The 16,021-nt window shown below is 47.1% G+C and overlaps 1 protein-coding gene across 1 annotated transcript in view; it reads left to right on the forward strand.

Moving 5' to 3' along the window:
* The window catches only part of LOC149327355 (solute carrier family 13 member 2-like), a 102,231-nt gene that overhangs the window by 18,609 nt on the left and 67,601 nt on the right, over positions 1 to 16,021 (forward strand). Inside the window, exons 5-7 of the mRNA XM_089564853.1 lie at positions 6,757 to 6,848; positions 7,378 to 7,499; positions 8,921 to 9,124. Coding sequence (XP_089420979.1) covers positions 6,757 to 6,848; positions 7,378 to 7,499; positions 8,921 to 9,124 — 418 coding nt within the window. The remainder of the gene's footprint in view (positions 1 to 6,756; positions 6,849 to 7,377; positions 7,500 to 8,920; positions 9,125 to 16,021) is intronic.

The following is a 16,021-nucleotide window of genomic DNA, read 5'->3' on the forward strand; positions in this document are numbered from 1 at the left end:
TTGATGTTGTAATAGTTATATATTTGTTTCATTCTGTTTGGTGACCATTTTCTTTTTTTGCAAAGTTCATTGCAACGTCTCTATTTTCCTTTGTTTTGCCAATGTTAGCTGTCTGCCAGGCGCTGCCACTCAAGCCCTTTGAGGCTTTGGTAGGCCTGATTTATGTTGTCTGGCAATTGACGTGAATAAAAGTTCTATCTATCTATCTATCTATCTATGTACCGGCCCGGCCCGGCCCGCGGGCCGGGCCGGGCCCGGGTTTTGGGCCGGCCCGAGCCCGTGCAGTGCACTATCTCAATGCCCGCCAAGACCCCCTTTACGTGCTTGAAGTGGCATCGAGTGGCCGCACTGCTGTCAGTGTGTGGGGAGCTGTTTCCCGAGATGCACCTGGTGTCTTGCACCGTACTGAAGGACGCCTGACATAGGTAAGGTATTGTGATATTCTGGATTATGTCAAGGTTAATTACGCTTTGAAGGGCTTTTTTCCTGGTGGAGACTTAGGTTTCCAACACGACCTATCACCTGTCTACAAAGCAAAGGTTGATGAGCTCCTATACGATCGAAGAGTGCGGTTTCTCCACTGGGTGCCCTAAGGAGCAGACCTCAAAATTATTGAGAATATATGCGGAAGAATGAAAGTCAGGCTCTGCAAAAGAAGATTTCAAAGTTCATCCGCTGATGAGCTATGCAGCGTAGTAGAAGAACAATGGATGATGAGCTATGGAGCGTAGTAGAAGAACAATGGATGCGCCTCAAAAATTATGAAATCCCATCAAGGATCTGTACGCGTCGCTTCCGTCCAGGATGCAGAAAGTCATCGCCGTCCAAGGGGCCATGACCCGCTCCTAATGGGTGACGACCGCTTTTTTTTCTTTTTATTTCTTGTTGCTTATATTTTTGTTCTTTTTGATTTCGTTTCAATCTCTAAATGCAACTGTCAAAGTCAATATTTGGTTGATTTGTATTTGCTTCATTACTTTATCTACGTGCTGCCGTTGCAATTTATTTGCTTTTGATCTTATGTATTTGTGTTCAATTCATAACATTTTATTTTCACGCACAATTTGTGCGTTCCTGATGCCTTTCATGTTTCTTTAATGCAACTGGTATGCATTACTCACATTGTATACTGTATTTTCAGGAAAACTTTGCGCAGATCGGCACAAGATGGGAGGGAGAAACACGCACACACACACGAGCGCAAACTTGCAACTGCATTCTCGGAAACGATACGCCACCATAAGAAGCAGAAAGGGCGCAAGCGTACAAAATCCAGTTCAACACGTGTGGGAAAAAAACGGCGAGCACATGGGTGCAGCAAATATTGCAAAAGTGATAGGCACAAGCGAAGTCATACCGGAACTTAGCGGAAGTTCCCAGAAACCAGGAACAACAAAAGCGGATTATCTATCGCGAGGAAGTTCAAGTTCCTTTTTGAGAAGGGCTTCCGATGCTTTACTCACGCAGCCTTAGGTAGTAGAAATCTCGAGGGCCTCCACAATTTCCTGGGCCAGCCTACTGCAAGCTTTCCCGATAGCAACCGTAGAACGGAGGAGAGAATGGCACTGCTGCTTCTTCTTCTTATTCCTGTCAATGTAGTGTTTGCATTTCAGGCAATGCAACGACAGGTTCGAGCTGCCATTTGAACACAGGGAATTGGTATGCTCTCTGAGCCTATTATTAAGGCAGCGCCCCGTCTCGTCTATGTACACAGGCTCCCAGCTGAGTGGAACTTTATACACCACACCAACAGTGCAGGGCACAAACTCAGTGTGGTGTTTGATGACACATTTTTGCTTCTTTGCTCTTTTAATCTGGCACCTGCTGGTCACGGAGCACAGGCGGGACAATTTCAAGGAGGCTGATAAACAACATCAACTCCGAACTTATTAGCCACCCTTTTGACATTGTGCGATAGCTTGTGCACATTTTTGGGGACTTGGAAAGGTATTTTTCTCTTCCCAGCGTGAGGTGAGGAACATCGACGGCCCTGTCAAACCTTCGATATTGTTTAAGCAATGACTCCGCCACAGAACCTATTACCGAACTAAGGAATCCGGCTTGCTCCTAACCTTCAATCTGGTGGTCAAAACTGGATTTCACCCTGTGTGTGCACGACTTCGAAAGGGCTGATCTTAGACTAGGAGACGTAATGCCAAGCTTTACTAGCTTCGAATAAGATGAGTCAAATGGCAACAAAGCTTTCTTCGAACGCGCCATATAAGCCCAACACAGGGGTTTGTCATTAGTAAAAAACAATTTTAGATTGAAAAATGGTCGGCTGTAGTCCTGTGATAGTACAAGGGTAAAATTCAGAGTCTTGGAGCAAGCAGAAAACTTCACCAAGACTGACTCACCAACCGTAGAAATATCATTGTTCATATCTAGTTATAAAAGAACTGGAAAATCATCAACGCATCAAAAAATATCAACAATGCTTTGGTTGTCAAGATCACCTTTCAAGTCTCGGTCAAATTTAGCCAAAAATCTCTCGCATGAAACGTGGGCGACACAAGAAGCACTGCATATCCCGCGTTTCAGAACGAAGCACCCATTCTCAAACCTGACTACCATCGTATTCAAGTACATGCTCAATAAATCTAAAAAGCCAGTCACTCAAGCACCCCATGAGTTCTGAAAAGACACTGCGCCAGCTACTTCTATGCACTCACGGACAGCCAAGAAACAATCCTCGTGTGGCACCAAATAAAACAATTTCTCAGTGTCTACCGAAGACCAATACTTAAATCTTCCAGCGTCCTCTTGATGTGCTTTTACCAGAGTATTGGAACCGTCTAGCTCGAAAGGTCATCAATCAAAAGCGTGCTCAGGTGACTGGAAGAGTTTGCCGACCAGTGTCTGCCTGAAGTCTCTCTCTCTCTCCGTAATAATGGCCCTGAAGGGGTTCGGGGCTGTGTGTGTTTTCTCCCTCCCGTCTTTTCTTAATCTGCGTAAAGTTTTCCTGAATATGTCACTACACCAACTGGCCGAGGGTTCTATTGTACTAAGCTATATATCTAAATTTACTTCGGCGAGCTTACCAATATCCCTGAAGAAAAAAGCATACAACAGCTGTATCCTACCGGTACTCACCTATGGGCAGAAACGTGGAGGCTAACAAAGAGGGTTCAGCTTAATTTAAGGACAATGCAACGAGCTATGGAAAGGAAAATGATAGGTGTAACGTTAAGAGATCGGAAGAGGGCGGAGTGGGTGAGGGAACAAACGCGGGTTAATGACATCTTAGTTGAAATCAAGAAGAAGAAATGGGCTTGGGCAGGGCATGTAATGCGAAGGCAAGATAACCGCTGGTCCTTAAAGGCAACGGAGTGAATTACAGGCGAAGCCAAGCGTAGCAGGGGGCGGCAGAAAGTTAGGTGGGCGGATGAGATTAAGAAGTTTGCGGGGATACAGTGGCGGCAACTAGCAAAGGACAGTGTTAATTGGAGAGACATGGGAGAGGCCCTGCAGTTGGCGTAGTCAGGCTGATGATGATGATGATGACTTCGGCGAGGGCATGTATTGTATGCCAGTTTGCTTTTTATTTCCATGAAGAAATATTACAGTCGTCATTGTTATATTTCTCATTTGTTTGACTGCGAAAGGAAGGCTTCTCATCACCACCTCTGAGTATACGTGAAAAAATCTACCGCACAAAACATAAAACAAAGAAAAAAGTGACGCAGCTTTTGTCTTCACTGAAATGTCGAAAATTTATTTTAAGATGGTGAAATGTTTAGGGGAATCCCCCAAGGTGGAGTAGAATTGTAATAAGGGGGTAATTACTCATTGACGTCCACCCAAGCGCAGCCAAGGTGAAAACCTTATATGCGCCTTTAGCAACGGCAGGCGTCGGCCGCAGAGGCGGATCCAGGGACAGTGCTCCCGATAATTTGGCATGACGTCATCTTGCGTTCCGTGCTCGCTGTAGTCCTGCAGATAGTCATTGCAGTTTACACATGCGACTACTACCAATCTACATTAATCGACCTCTCATTCCACAATAATCCACTTTTTGTTTCATCTCAGGCGTTCGCATTCACAGGACGAAGCTGTCTTAATGCCATCCATAACTTTCTTCACTCGAGCTGAATTCGTCTCTTAAAGATCACACGATTTTTTAGGAGAGCCTGTTAAGTACAATAGTGGAGAATACCGTATCTTGCTTGCTTGACGTATCGAAGAAGAGTATTTCCTGGTACTTCAATGAATGATCCGACTGGGAACCAGTGTATTCTGGTAATGCAGGCAAAGATCTGCGAAATCTAGGTTTGGGGACCTGAGTGGTAGTGCAGTGTAAAATTTTGGAACCACATAACGCATTTTAAGAGAGCAATTTGGTAGCGGTGTGTCCTGTAGCAATTGCTCACGGGAAGAACTTATGATGACGACGACATGCGCTGTCGCAGGAGTTGCGGTAAATGAACAAGGTAGACTGCTACGGCCTTATGCGAAATGCATCTACGGACCACGGCAGCGGCGGCAATGGAGCGGCTGTGCTAACACTCTGTTGAGAACACTGCATGGTACACTTCGTTGCTGTTTCTGCGTTCGCGCTGGAGACTAACGCGCTCCAGCAGTGCTGAAATCATGTCTAGAGCGGTCGCACCGCCCTTCTTGCATCCAGGAGGTGCTGATTCTTTGATAGGTTTCGCACGCCATGTCTCGTCGGTGGCAAACATTCTGCGTTATCTTGCAATTTCTTCATCAGCGAAAAAAAAATGATTAAGAATGTCCCGCAATGTCCTTCAGAAAAACTGCGCCGAGGGGTTCCAGCGCGCTTGCTGGAACAGCCAAACTCTCTCTCGATAAGTTGGAAACACCTCATGATCGACGCCACTGTGCAACTTCGCAGAGCGCTTGGCCACGCGCTCGCGCGGTGTAGCTCCTTCTGAGCGCGACAGTACGTCTTTAAGGCATTAAGGGGATTTAACTTGTTTGACTGCGGAACCAGTTACCAACCCATCAAAGAGGCCGTTCCGTCCATGACACTCTAACATTAGCTTTTGAACTCAGAAAAGTTAAAACATGGCTAGCGAAAGTTTGTAAATTTTCGAAAACCGGGGTGGGGGGTACTCGACGGCAGTGGGGATCGAGCCAAGCACTTCCCGAATGTGATGCGGGCACTGAAACCAGTAAGCCACTGCTCTGTACAGGGACTGCAACAGCAATGTGCTAAGCAGAACGGCTTCGCTCTGAGCAGTCAGAATGCGAAGCGAAAGACACCGCCTTCACGGCAACGCTCGTCGCGCTGCTTCCCTGTTATTTCGACGAGGCTTCCCCTTTAACGCTCTAATAGCATGGCACGAAAATGCGGCGTTACCAGTATTGGCTTGTGGACTCAACGCAAGGAGTTCAGTTTTTTCAATTTTCTCGCGGGTCAAAGTTCTGCTTTCTATAAAAATGGCTTATTTGCTGTCACAGGACGTTAATCTACCAGCTTAGTTTGATTGACTGCTCCTCTTAAGCGTCTTTTAAAAAGCATAAGCGAGAAACACAGGGCTCATCGCATTACGACTACTCACCAGTATTCACGCAGTGTCTTGAGTCATAAATAGTGCTTGCCTAAACGCCTATGATCTGCTATTCTGGTGCTGATCAATGGAAGCCGCCATCTTAGTCTGTCAAATTGTTGTTACCGTCACTCTTTCAGGCCAATACGTAAAACGGAAACTTTCCTTTCAGCTTTGCTCGACCCGCAACAACCCGGTCAATTTATTTGGAAGGGCAAATTTCGTGCACTGATAAGCCTCGATCAGTAGTCCTGAAGAAGGCTGCAACGCAGTGCTGTATGAAAGGAAAACTGAAACTGTCACGGCAGCGAACACGTCTCACACATCTGCTCCTTGCTTCGCGTTTGAGGGCGCCAATAAAGGTTGTGCAAGAAACGTACCAAAGGCTGTCGTACTGTTGCGACATGAGCTTGAAATTAACATCGAGGCCAGGGCTAGAAGCTCTGTAAGCTGGTGAGCCCAGCAGCGTTTGAAACCGAGCAGAATATAGATATATGCAGACTCTTCTTACTAGACTGGTGAGAGTGTTTTTAGAAAATGAACTGAAAACTTGTTGCTTGATTTCAAGTACGGCACCTTATTCGCCACATCTCATCGGTGCAGTTTCTCGCCTCCTAGCACTTTTAGTAGTTGTTCTCCGCATTAGGCCGTTCTCTGTTTGTCTCTTTGTACGTGTGTATGTTTGTATGTTGGTCTGAAGCCGGTTTTGTGGGAGCTGCTCCCCTGCCCACCGGGTGGCAGGCAATCTGCCGATCGTGAGTGGATGGGGAAGAGAAACCTTGGTAGCAACCAACACAATTGACCTAACTCCCACCGGTGGCAAGACCTGCTATAGCACCTTCATTTTGCCACTGCGCCATTGCTCACCTGTCCACCGAGTAGCCTACTTCCCAATGTGTAGCCGGTGGTAACCAGGCGGGAGCCTGGGGTGCTAATTGGGCGGCACCAACCCTAAGCGCACCGAGCTAAGCGGAATGAGCATCAACGGTTAGGAGGAGAACGTGATTCGAATGATGCTTGCACAGTAGCTAAACGGAAGACGTTGGGGTGGTAATAGGTGGTAGCCTTGTACCGTCTAGTAGGCCGTAGCTACAACCGACAACTGATGTCATGCTAGCTCACATATCAGCATCTGGTCTAATTATACAAAGCGACTGACTTTTTTTTTCTTCACAGAGGCATGGTTAAACGAGCAGTGTTTCTTCTTGCGATTTTCAAAGCTTCGAATCCGTTTTTGCTCCAGTTGCTCGCGGCAGCGACGTCTGGTGTATGGAGGCTGCGTCATACTTCTATCGCGAGGCGCACACCCACAGCTCAAGTGTTATTTTGCATCAGGTAAACCTATTTTTCGGTAATTCGCGGCTTTCTGGACCTTTTGCTTCCTCTCCCGTAAAAACTTTCAGTTAGTCTTGTCTGTTTATCCTGTTACTTTTTATCCCCACCCCCAGTGACCGGTACGCCTAGCCCAAAATGTGTTTACCTAAAGCATCGCATTGAGGCATGATTAGGCCAATTCGCTGTCACTCACGTTGGCCTTGACACATACAGGGGCAAGAGATTGTACCGTTATTCTAGGACCATATCCTTTGAAGGGATTACCGGGAAAAATACCAATTTATATCGCTTTCAGTGGCTTGTTGTCTTTTCATTGAATCTGCACTTTGAGTTCAGTTACCGCCTTAGCGTACTCATAGATTTGACTTTGGATATACGCTTCGTTAACGCTTGAGATGCACCGTGGTTCAGAAGTGATTAGGAACAGAACGGCACCCTTTCGTTACCATCGAACTGGGTGCAGAAGAGGAAAGAAGTGACAGAAACAAAAGCTTCATGCGTACTCAGCGCCCTCTTCTCTTCACTGCAGGGCTGCCGGACGGGCGCAGCGAGACCACGCCCGACATGGCGCGAACCACGCGCACCGAGAGCAACACTGGCAAGTCCGGCCCCGACGGAATTGTGCCGCGGGACCCCTCCGTCATCACGCAGGTACGCCGCGCAGCCTTTACTTTGGGCATATACGCTTCCGGTCAATTTGAACTGCAACACAAAAATAGGACGCAGTCAGAGTTCACCTCAACAGACATGGCGAGTTCTGCTCAACACATTGCATTTGTCAGGAGATGGAAAAAGTAGAGTTACCTGTTGTACGCAGCACAGTAGAAGCTGTGCTCCTCGACGCTTTCGCTCTCTACAAAGCACAAGCGGCCGTGCTGTTGCCGCTGGTGTGTTGTAAATAGACTCAGCATGGTTTTACAAGGCCACGTAAACACGCATGTTGAACGGTGCTTGAGCCAGAGGTATGCGAAATTATTGACTTTGAATTTTTTGCTGAAATCGCACTATGCGAGAATTTGTAATCGCTTCACGCTACTTGTTAAAGAATGCCACAGTGCTCAAAGCTGCTATGGACCTGACATTGGTGTGTAGCGCTGTCTGAAAAGTGTCGTCTTGTCTCTTAGTTCAGCGTGGACGGTTTGCACTGCAGCTACCGCCAGTGACCGCGAAATAGCTGCAACACAAATACGTCATTCACTTATTTCATCACTGCGATACTCACGGTCACCACGTTCGTGGCGTTCCTACTATGTTTAGGCCTGCTCTTTGCAAGTAAAAGGTACCTGAAAGACACCTCTCGCATAGCCGTATCTGTGACCGTATTTTAGAAGCACTTGTCACAAAACAGGTGTGAAGCAATGCCAGCAGTAGTATTTCATAAAACGTAGGTCTTTCAGGATTTCCGTTGTTGTAATGCCTTATGTCAATCAAGCTAACCTAACGGAAGTAACATGGCGTCCTCCTTTTACATCAGGCGGGTGCGTCACGCAACCATATTGGCGGCGAAAGAAGTTATATCTGTTTCTGCGCTGAGAAAAAAATTGAAATCGACGGATAGCTGACTTGCCTAGGAGTGCCCTGCACCGACTATCCTGCAATACAAAATACGCTGAAATCATACTATGCGAAATATCTTAGTTGCTTCGGCTACTTGTTAAAGCAGGCGACAGTGCTCAAAGCTGCTATGAATCTGACTTTGGTGTGTAGCGCTGTCTGGAAAGTGCCGTCTGGTCTCTCAGTTCAGCATGGATGGCTTGCAATGTAGTTACCGCCAGTGCACGCGAAACAGCGGTAACACAAGTGGCGTTTAATACGTCGTTCAATTATTTCATCACTGCGGAACTCAGGGTCACCACGTTCGTTGCGTTCCCACTATGTTCAGCCCAGCTTTCCGCGCTGAAAAAGAGTAGAAACCGACGGATGGCTGACTTGTCCAGGAGTGCCCTGCACCGACTATACTGCAACATAAAATACGCTTCCACAATTATGCATGAGTTTTCCTGGAATAAATTCTTAACCGGGCTAATCGCTATGCCTGCGCGGACTCGCCCTCACGAATGACCGCGTTGCAGGCATCCGGCGGCGCCATCCGGCGGCGCCATTTCGGTCGCTGGCGCCGCCCCGTCACCCGCTCCTTCGCCCGTGCGACGCCGTGGCGCTGACGAGGCGGCCAGCTCGCTCTACGTGACGGCCGAGGACACCACGCTGGGAGAGGGCCAGCGCAGAGCCTTCCGACAGCGCATGCGCCAGTGCTCCCTGGTGCCCGAGGGTAACATGCACATCCTTTGAGTGCGGAAATGGAGGCGCTGATAGTATAGGCTTCGAAATTAGCATGTGGACAGCGATGGTGGGCAAATCACATGGAGAGCTTAAAATAAAAAAAGCAATGTGAATTAAACAACAAGTACATGACATGCAAACCGAGAATAAAGAACGTACTGGGGAGAAGATGGAAGAGAGGACTCTATATTTACTGGAGCGTGATTGATAGACGCTTTTGCCATAAGTTTGGGTTAATTTCTGAAATGAATGAAACGTTGATATGTGAACAGAGCGAACCATTCGAAATGAACGGAACATGCAGCCTAAATATGCGAAGCGCAGGGAAGCAAGGCCACTGCATGTCCAGGCGAGGTATTCAAATCTTCAGGTGCGCTTCGTTCGGACCGGAGATGTCTGTTTTGGGGGCTGAAGAGAATACTTTCAAAGCGTTTCAAATCGTGGATACGCGGATTTGCCTTCGCAGAGTTTTGGCTCGCTGGACTACGATCACTCTGTGACAAGTGGTAAGGGTTGTATGCGCTGAAAGCAAAGCACGCAAGGCCAGTTTCATACGGTGGCAGGAGCTGATGATGCCTGCCACGAGATTACGAGATCGGCAGCCCCAGAAACAAACTCGTCATAACACGGCCATGAAGCTCAGCCTGTGAATATGGCGGCAAAATCTACTCACACTGTGCGCCCGTGATACATTAGCTTACCAGACAAGTGATGTCAGATGCATGCTGAGCAGTATGTGGTTAATAGTAATATTTATTGGTGGCGTAGTGGAGGTCTCCGGAACAATATGACCACCTGGGGATCTTTAACGTGAACTGACCTTGCACAGCACACGGGTGCCTTTTGAGTTCCGCCTCCGTCGAAACGCGGCCGCCGCGGTTACCATACAAGTGGCTTAGCATACAAATGTTGTCACATACATGCTAAGCAGTATGTGGTTAACAATAATAATTGGTTTTTGAGGAAAGGAAATGGAGCAGTAAGTTTTTCCCATATATCGCTGGACACCTGAACCGCGCCGTAAGAAAAGAGAGGAAGGCTGGAGTGAAAGAAGAGAGAGAGAAGGAGGTGCAGCAGTGGAGGTCTCCGGAAGAATTTCGACCAACTGGAGATCTTTAACGTGCACTGACATCCCACAGCACACGGACGCCTTTAGCGGTCCGCTTCCATCGAGACGCGGCCGCCGCGGTCGGGTTCGAACCCCGGTACTCCGGTTCGGTAGACGAGCCCCGTAACCACTGAGACGCTGCGGCGTTTCAGTATGTGGTTCCCAGTCGTCGTTTGTTCATTTGTTGCTGTTCAGAAATGCAAACTTTATAGAAATGCAGTCTTAAGCTTGTCTTCGGATAGTTTCACAAGTTTTTGAAGCTCTCGAGTCAGCGAAGCATGCTTTCGACGAGCGCGATGTTTAAATCAGGAGTTGTTGCGCTGATAATGGCATGTGACTGCCTCCAGTCCATGTGAATAAATGCGCACACGTGTCCACATGAACGTGAGTTCGAACGCATGTGATAAACACATCTGAAGGCATACGAAGTTCAGGCTCGACGCAATGCTATTGTTATGAGTGCCCTCACAAGCTTGCAGTGCATCAAAAACATAGAAGTGAATTGCGAAGTGGCCTTAGTTGATGCATAGAGGTGGGCGGCTGTTTTTGCCAATGAAAAATGTGATGCTGAAAGCAAGCAGAGGTTACTCTTATACTTCGGCATCTCCTCTGCGGAAGGCATGACGGTTCCCTATATATATACGCAGCCATTACGCTGTACCGCTGCATAGTTTCAATTCTGGATAAATTCATAAATACATTGTGGATACATTCATGTGGATAAATTCGTTTTGGAAACTCATAAGTAAACGCCACTGGCTTTTAACTGACTTCCAGAGGCGTTCTTGCCGTGTAAGCATCAAATGCAGAGCGAAAATTTTGTGTAACAGTGAACTGGTTACTAAAAAAATTCAGGGGGCAATTTGACTGTCTATAGTGCGCAGAGGGGAAAGCGTTTTCCGCACCACTTTGCCTATGTGACACTGGTGACGACACCACTGGATGAGGTCACAAATATTTGATGACGAGTTATTGACAAATCACTAATTAGTGGCTAATTACTGAGTAATGGCCTAATACTAAATAACTGCTAATTAATGACGCTTAAGCTTTGCCTTTAGAAGGGGAACGCGACAGCGTGTTGTAGCGCTGCCTGGCAGTCCACGGAACGCCACCACCCGTTAAACGGGGCACTGCGCCAGGAAGGGATAAGGTCACCGTCAAGCTTTTCACGAACCTGCCCGACTTGGCATACCAGTCCCTGCTAGACTACATCAATGCAATTTGGCGCGGGGACAGCCCCTTGCCAGTCGACTGGAAAAAGGCTCTGGTTACTTTTATTCCTAAAGCAGGAAAACCTACTGACGCAGGTAACCTCCGCCCCATCTCTCTCACCTTCTGTGTGGGCAAACTAATGGAGACAATGGTGCGGGATCGGTTATCTGCATATCTTGAAAACAAACGTGTCTTTGCGAGCACCATGTTCGGATTCCGCCCACACAGATCCTCACAGGATGTCCTCCTGAAACTTTACCGGGAAGGCCTACACCCCGTCGAATGCCCCCATAATGACCGGGTAGTACTCGCCTTGGATCTAAAGGGGCATTTGACAATGTAACACACCAGATCATACTCACTAATTTAAGCCAGACCGACTGTGGCCGCAACAAATTCTGGTACATAAGCCAATTTTTAATGAATCGTCAATCCTACATCCGAATCCAAGATAGAAAGCATGGTCCTTATCTACTCGGCACGCGAGGAACCCCCCAAGGCGCGGTACTTACCCCGCTGCTCTTCAATCTGGCCATGATGCACCTGGCAGCCCAGCTGAGTGGTGTTGCCGGCGTGCAGCACGCCCTGTACGCAGATGACATCACCCTGTGGGCCACGCAGGTTAGCACAGGGGACATTGAAACCAGCCTGCAAACAGCGGCGACGATACTGGACCGCTACGCCCTCCACTGCGGTCTTCAATGTTCCCCTCAAAAATCTGAATTTGTGCACCTCCGCCACTCACAAAAGTGCACAACTAAACTATCTCTTTCTCTTGAGAGCGGTCCCATAAGCGAAAGTGATGAGATACGAGTACTCGGACTCTACATCCACAAACACAGGCGGCCAGACACTACACTGGCCAAACTGTGTAAGGTGGGAGACCAGGTGGGCCGCATGGTCCGCCGGGTTTCCAGCAAACGCGGGGGGTTACGAAGTAAGGATGCCTTGCGGCTGGCAAACGCCTTCGTAACCAGTCGAATTCTCTATTCGTCTCCTTATCTCCACCTACGGAAACAAGAGGAGGATGCGTTTGAGGTCATCCTTCGCAAAATTATTAAGCGTTCCCTTGACCTCCCTGTCACTACTTCAAACAGCCGGCTTATGGCCCATGGGGTGGTGAATACTTTCCAGGAGCTCCGGGAGGCGCACCTTACAAACCAGTACACGCGCTTGTCGCTAACGGAATCGGGTCGCCGCCTTCTTGCTCGACTCCATATCCAACACACCCCTCCAATGGAAGACAGGTTTCACATCCCAGAACTGTGGAGACGTGCCCTCCATGTGCGGCCTCTTCCAGCAAACATGTCACATGAATACCATAATGGTCGGCGCCTGGCACGAGCGGAAGCGCTAGCCCGACATTATGGCAACAAAACAGGTGTATACTATCAATGATTCAATCAATCATTGTTTATTTTTCCCAGAAAGACCTGGAATGGTCTCCTGGGCTAAAAGCTGGGTGAGCAGCTTGACGGGGCCCTGGAGACCGTTACATGGCCGAACAGTGAAGTTGAGAAAAAAAATTATGTGAATATATAGCAATGTACACCATACGCAAAAAAAAACTAGTTGCGGCAACATAATACAGTATGTGATGCATCATATTCAAAAATTAAGCTAAAAATAGTTAAAAATAGTACAAGTTGACATAAATAACAGTACGAAATTGTAAACAAAGGAAGCACAGTAGAAAAAAACTAAGTATAACATCGAATGTGGTTCACAATGTTATGAAGTATGTGCGCAATTTCTTGGGGTTCAGACGAGCTGTGTTTTGGTACATATTAAGCATTTATGGCAGGTTATGTGCTAATGATTGATGTTTATAATATGTGCGGAAGTGGGGATTTCCCAGACATCTTTACTTCTTGTGTGTATATCCGTGCTACGTAGTGTTAAAAATGCCAGAGATGAGAGTAAGTTCTTGACTTCAGTAGAGGAAAAAAAGAGTGTTTGGAGTAATCGATATTTGTATAAGTTGTCAACCCATATGATGTTACAGGAAACAAACACATCTTTAGTACTGGCTGTCAGTTCGATATTTCCAATGTAGCGGATAACCTTCTTTTGTAACATATGGAGTTTGTCTAAGTTCGTCTTTGTTGTCGTGGCCCATACCAACGAACAGTAGTGTAAATAGGAATTGAATAAAGCATTATGTACTTGAAGTTTAGCTTTTACTGGAAGCAGTCTCCGAACAACGCGATATCATGCCTGCAACTGAGGGTAGTTTTTTCCTAAGATAGTGAGTGTGTGCAACCCAGCTTAAGTTCTGAGAAAAATGTACACCGAGGATTTTATGAACGGCCACAATTTCTATGTTATGGCACTGAAAATGAATAGACTGATGTATTTCAACAGGCTTATTACGGGCATGGAATATAATTGCGTTTGTTTTCATTGTATTTATTTTAATTACGTTGAGTTGAGACCATATGGATAACTTCTGGAGGACTTCATTGCATTTTGTTATTAGTCGGTCCACATCGTACTCGGGAATATGTATGGTACTGTCGTCAGCATATATTATAAATTGAACCGTGGCATCTATGTTTACAAGATCATTTATATAAGTATTGAATAATAATGGTCCTAATATGCTACCTTGTGGAACGCCGTGAGTAATTGATAGGAGGGAGGACATATAACCGTTTACATATACACACTGAGTCCTGTGGCTGAGGTAGGACTCCAGCAGGGCCAAACAATTACCACGAACGCCATAAGACTGCAGCTTACTAAGGAGCACTTTATGATGTAAGCAGTCAAATGCCTTGCTGAAATCTACAAAAATGGCAGCAGTTCACAAATTACTTTCAATATTCCGCAAGATATTTTCTTTGAGTGCTAACAGAGCTGATTGTGTTGATCTGCCTTTCCTAAATCCGTATTGTGCAGCTGTGATAACATTTTCTTTGTCGAAAAATTGTGTTATCCGAGTGAAAATGATTTTTTCAATTCCCTTGGAGAAGATAGGCAGCACAGATATTGTGGGGTAGTTAGTGGATAAGTTGCGTTCGCCACCTTTAAAAGTAACAGATACTCTGGCTGTTTTCATTTGCTCAGGAAAGGTTCCAGACTCTAAAAATAAATTAAAGATATGCGCAAGCACAGGACTAATTATCGATAAAACGTACTTCCTAGCATTTCTAATCTATCAAAATTGCATACGGGATACGCACCCCGCACACCGTTACCTTATATGGGCCCCTGCTCATCAGGGGTTGGCAGGAAAAGAGGCAGCAGACGCAGCCGCCCGCGCGCTCTTTCACCGGGCTGTTTTCTCCTCCCCACCCGATCAGGAACCCGATCCTAATCCGATCTATACCTTCAAAGATATTACAACCTAATATCAAGACAGTCTTCGCCTTTACCCTCGCCTATGTAAAGACCTGAAGAAGGCGGATGAGCGGCTCCTTCTCCGCCTTCTCACCAATACATTTCTGTGGCCGGCAGCACTAAAACATTTTGACCCTTCCTTTATTGGCAGCTGCCCGCACTGTAGTGCGGTGTCTTCTGACACCTATCACATGGTGTGGGCCTGCCCCTCCAACCCGGCTATTCCCTCATCCCCAACCCAACCCGGGAGGACTGGGAGGCGACCCTGCTCGGCTTCCACGACTTACAGGCCCAAAAAGCCTTAGTCGGGCGCGCCCGAGCGGCGGCCACCGCCACTGGGGTCCCATACTAGGGACATCCACCTAGTGTTTTTAAGGATCAGTCCCTTAAGGGCTGATCCAAACATCCTCCTGTCCCTTTTAATAGCCCGTTGTGTCGTATGACGGTGCGGGCAGGGCACTTTTTTCTTATTTATTTTTTTTAAAGCCCACACTAATATCTGTCCCTTTTAATATGCGGGCAGGGCACTTTTTACTTATTTCTTTTTTTTTAAGCCCAAACTAATATCTGTCCCTTTCAATAAATGTTTTCGCCACCACTACCACCCGTTCGGAGCGATGCCTTGCCCTTTGAACCCAACGATTTTTGAGGAAAGGAAATGGCTGAGTAATTCTCTCTCAACGCGGTGGACACCCGAACCGCACCGTACAGGAAGAGAGGAACGCCACCACCCGTTCGGCGCGATGTCTTGCCCTTTGCACGCAACGCTTTTTTTGAGGAAAGGAAATGGGCAGTAATTCTCTGTCATCTCGGTGAACACCCGAACCGCACCGTACAGGAAGGGAGGAAGTGGGAGTGAAAGAAGAAAGAGAAAGAGGGGCCGTAATGAAACTGAAAATTGTATTTGAGGAAAGGAAATTACGCAGTAACCGTCTCGCATATTTCGGTGGACACCCGTCAAAACGCGGACACATCTGCCGACACGGCTGTCGAAACGGCTGGCGACACGGCTGCTAACGGCAGTATGAGGCATTAAAGGCTTTCGCCTTAAACGTTCCGGATGCTATGTGTTTAGAAATGCATACCGCACACAAGGGCATGTAAAAATGGTGCCTCAAGTAAAAGCTCTCAAAAAATGGGGTGACAACCTTGCTGAAACTGTCTTGTCCCACCAACCATCAAGCTGAACACCAGCTCAGTCGGGATGCTGTCTTCTACCAAATTTCTC

The sequence above is a fragment of the Amblyomma mixtum genome, chromosome 10 (assembly GCF_055824585.1).
Source record: "Amblyomma mixtum isolate Tamu chromosome 10, ASM5582458v1, whole genome shotgun sequence".
In the NCBI taxonomy this organism is placed as follows: domain Eukaryota; kingdom Metazoa; phylum Arthropoda; class Arachnida; order Ixodida; family Ixodidae; genus Amblyomma; species Amblyomma mixtum.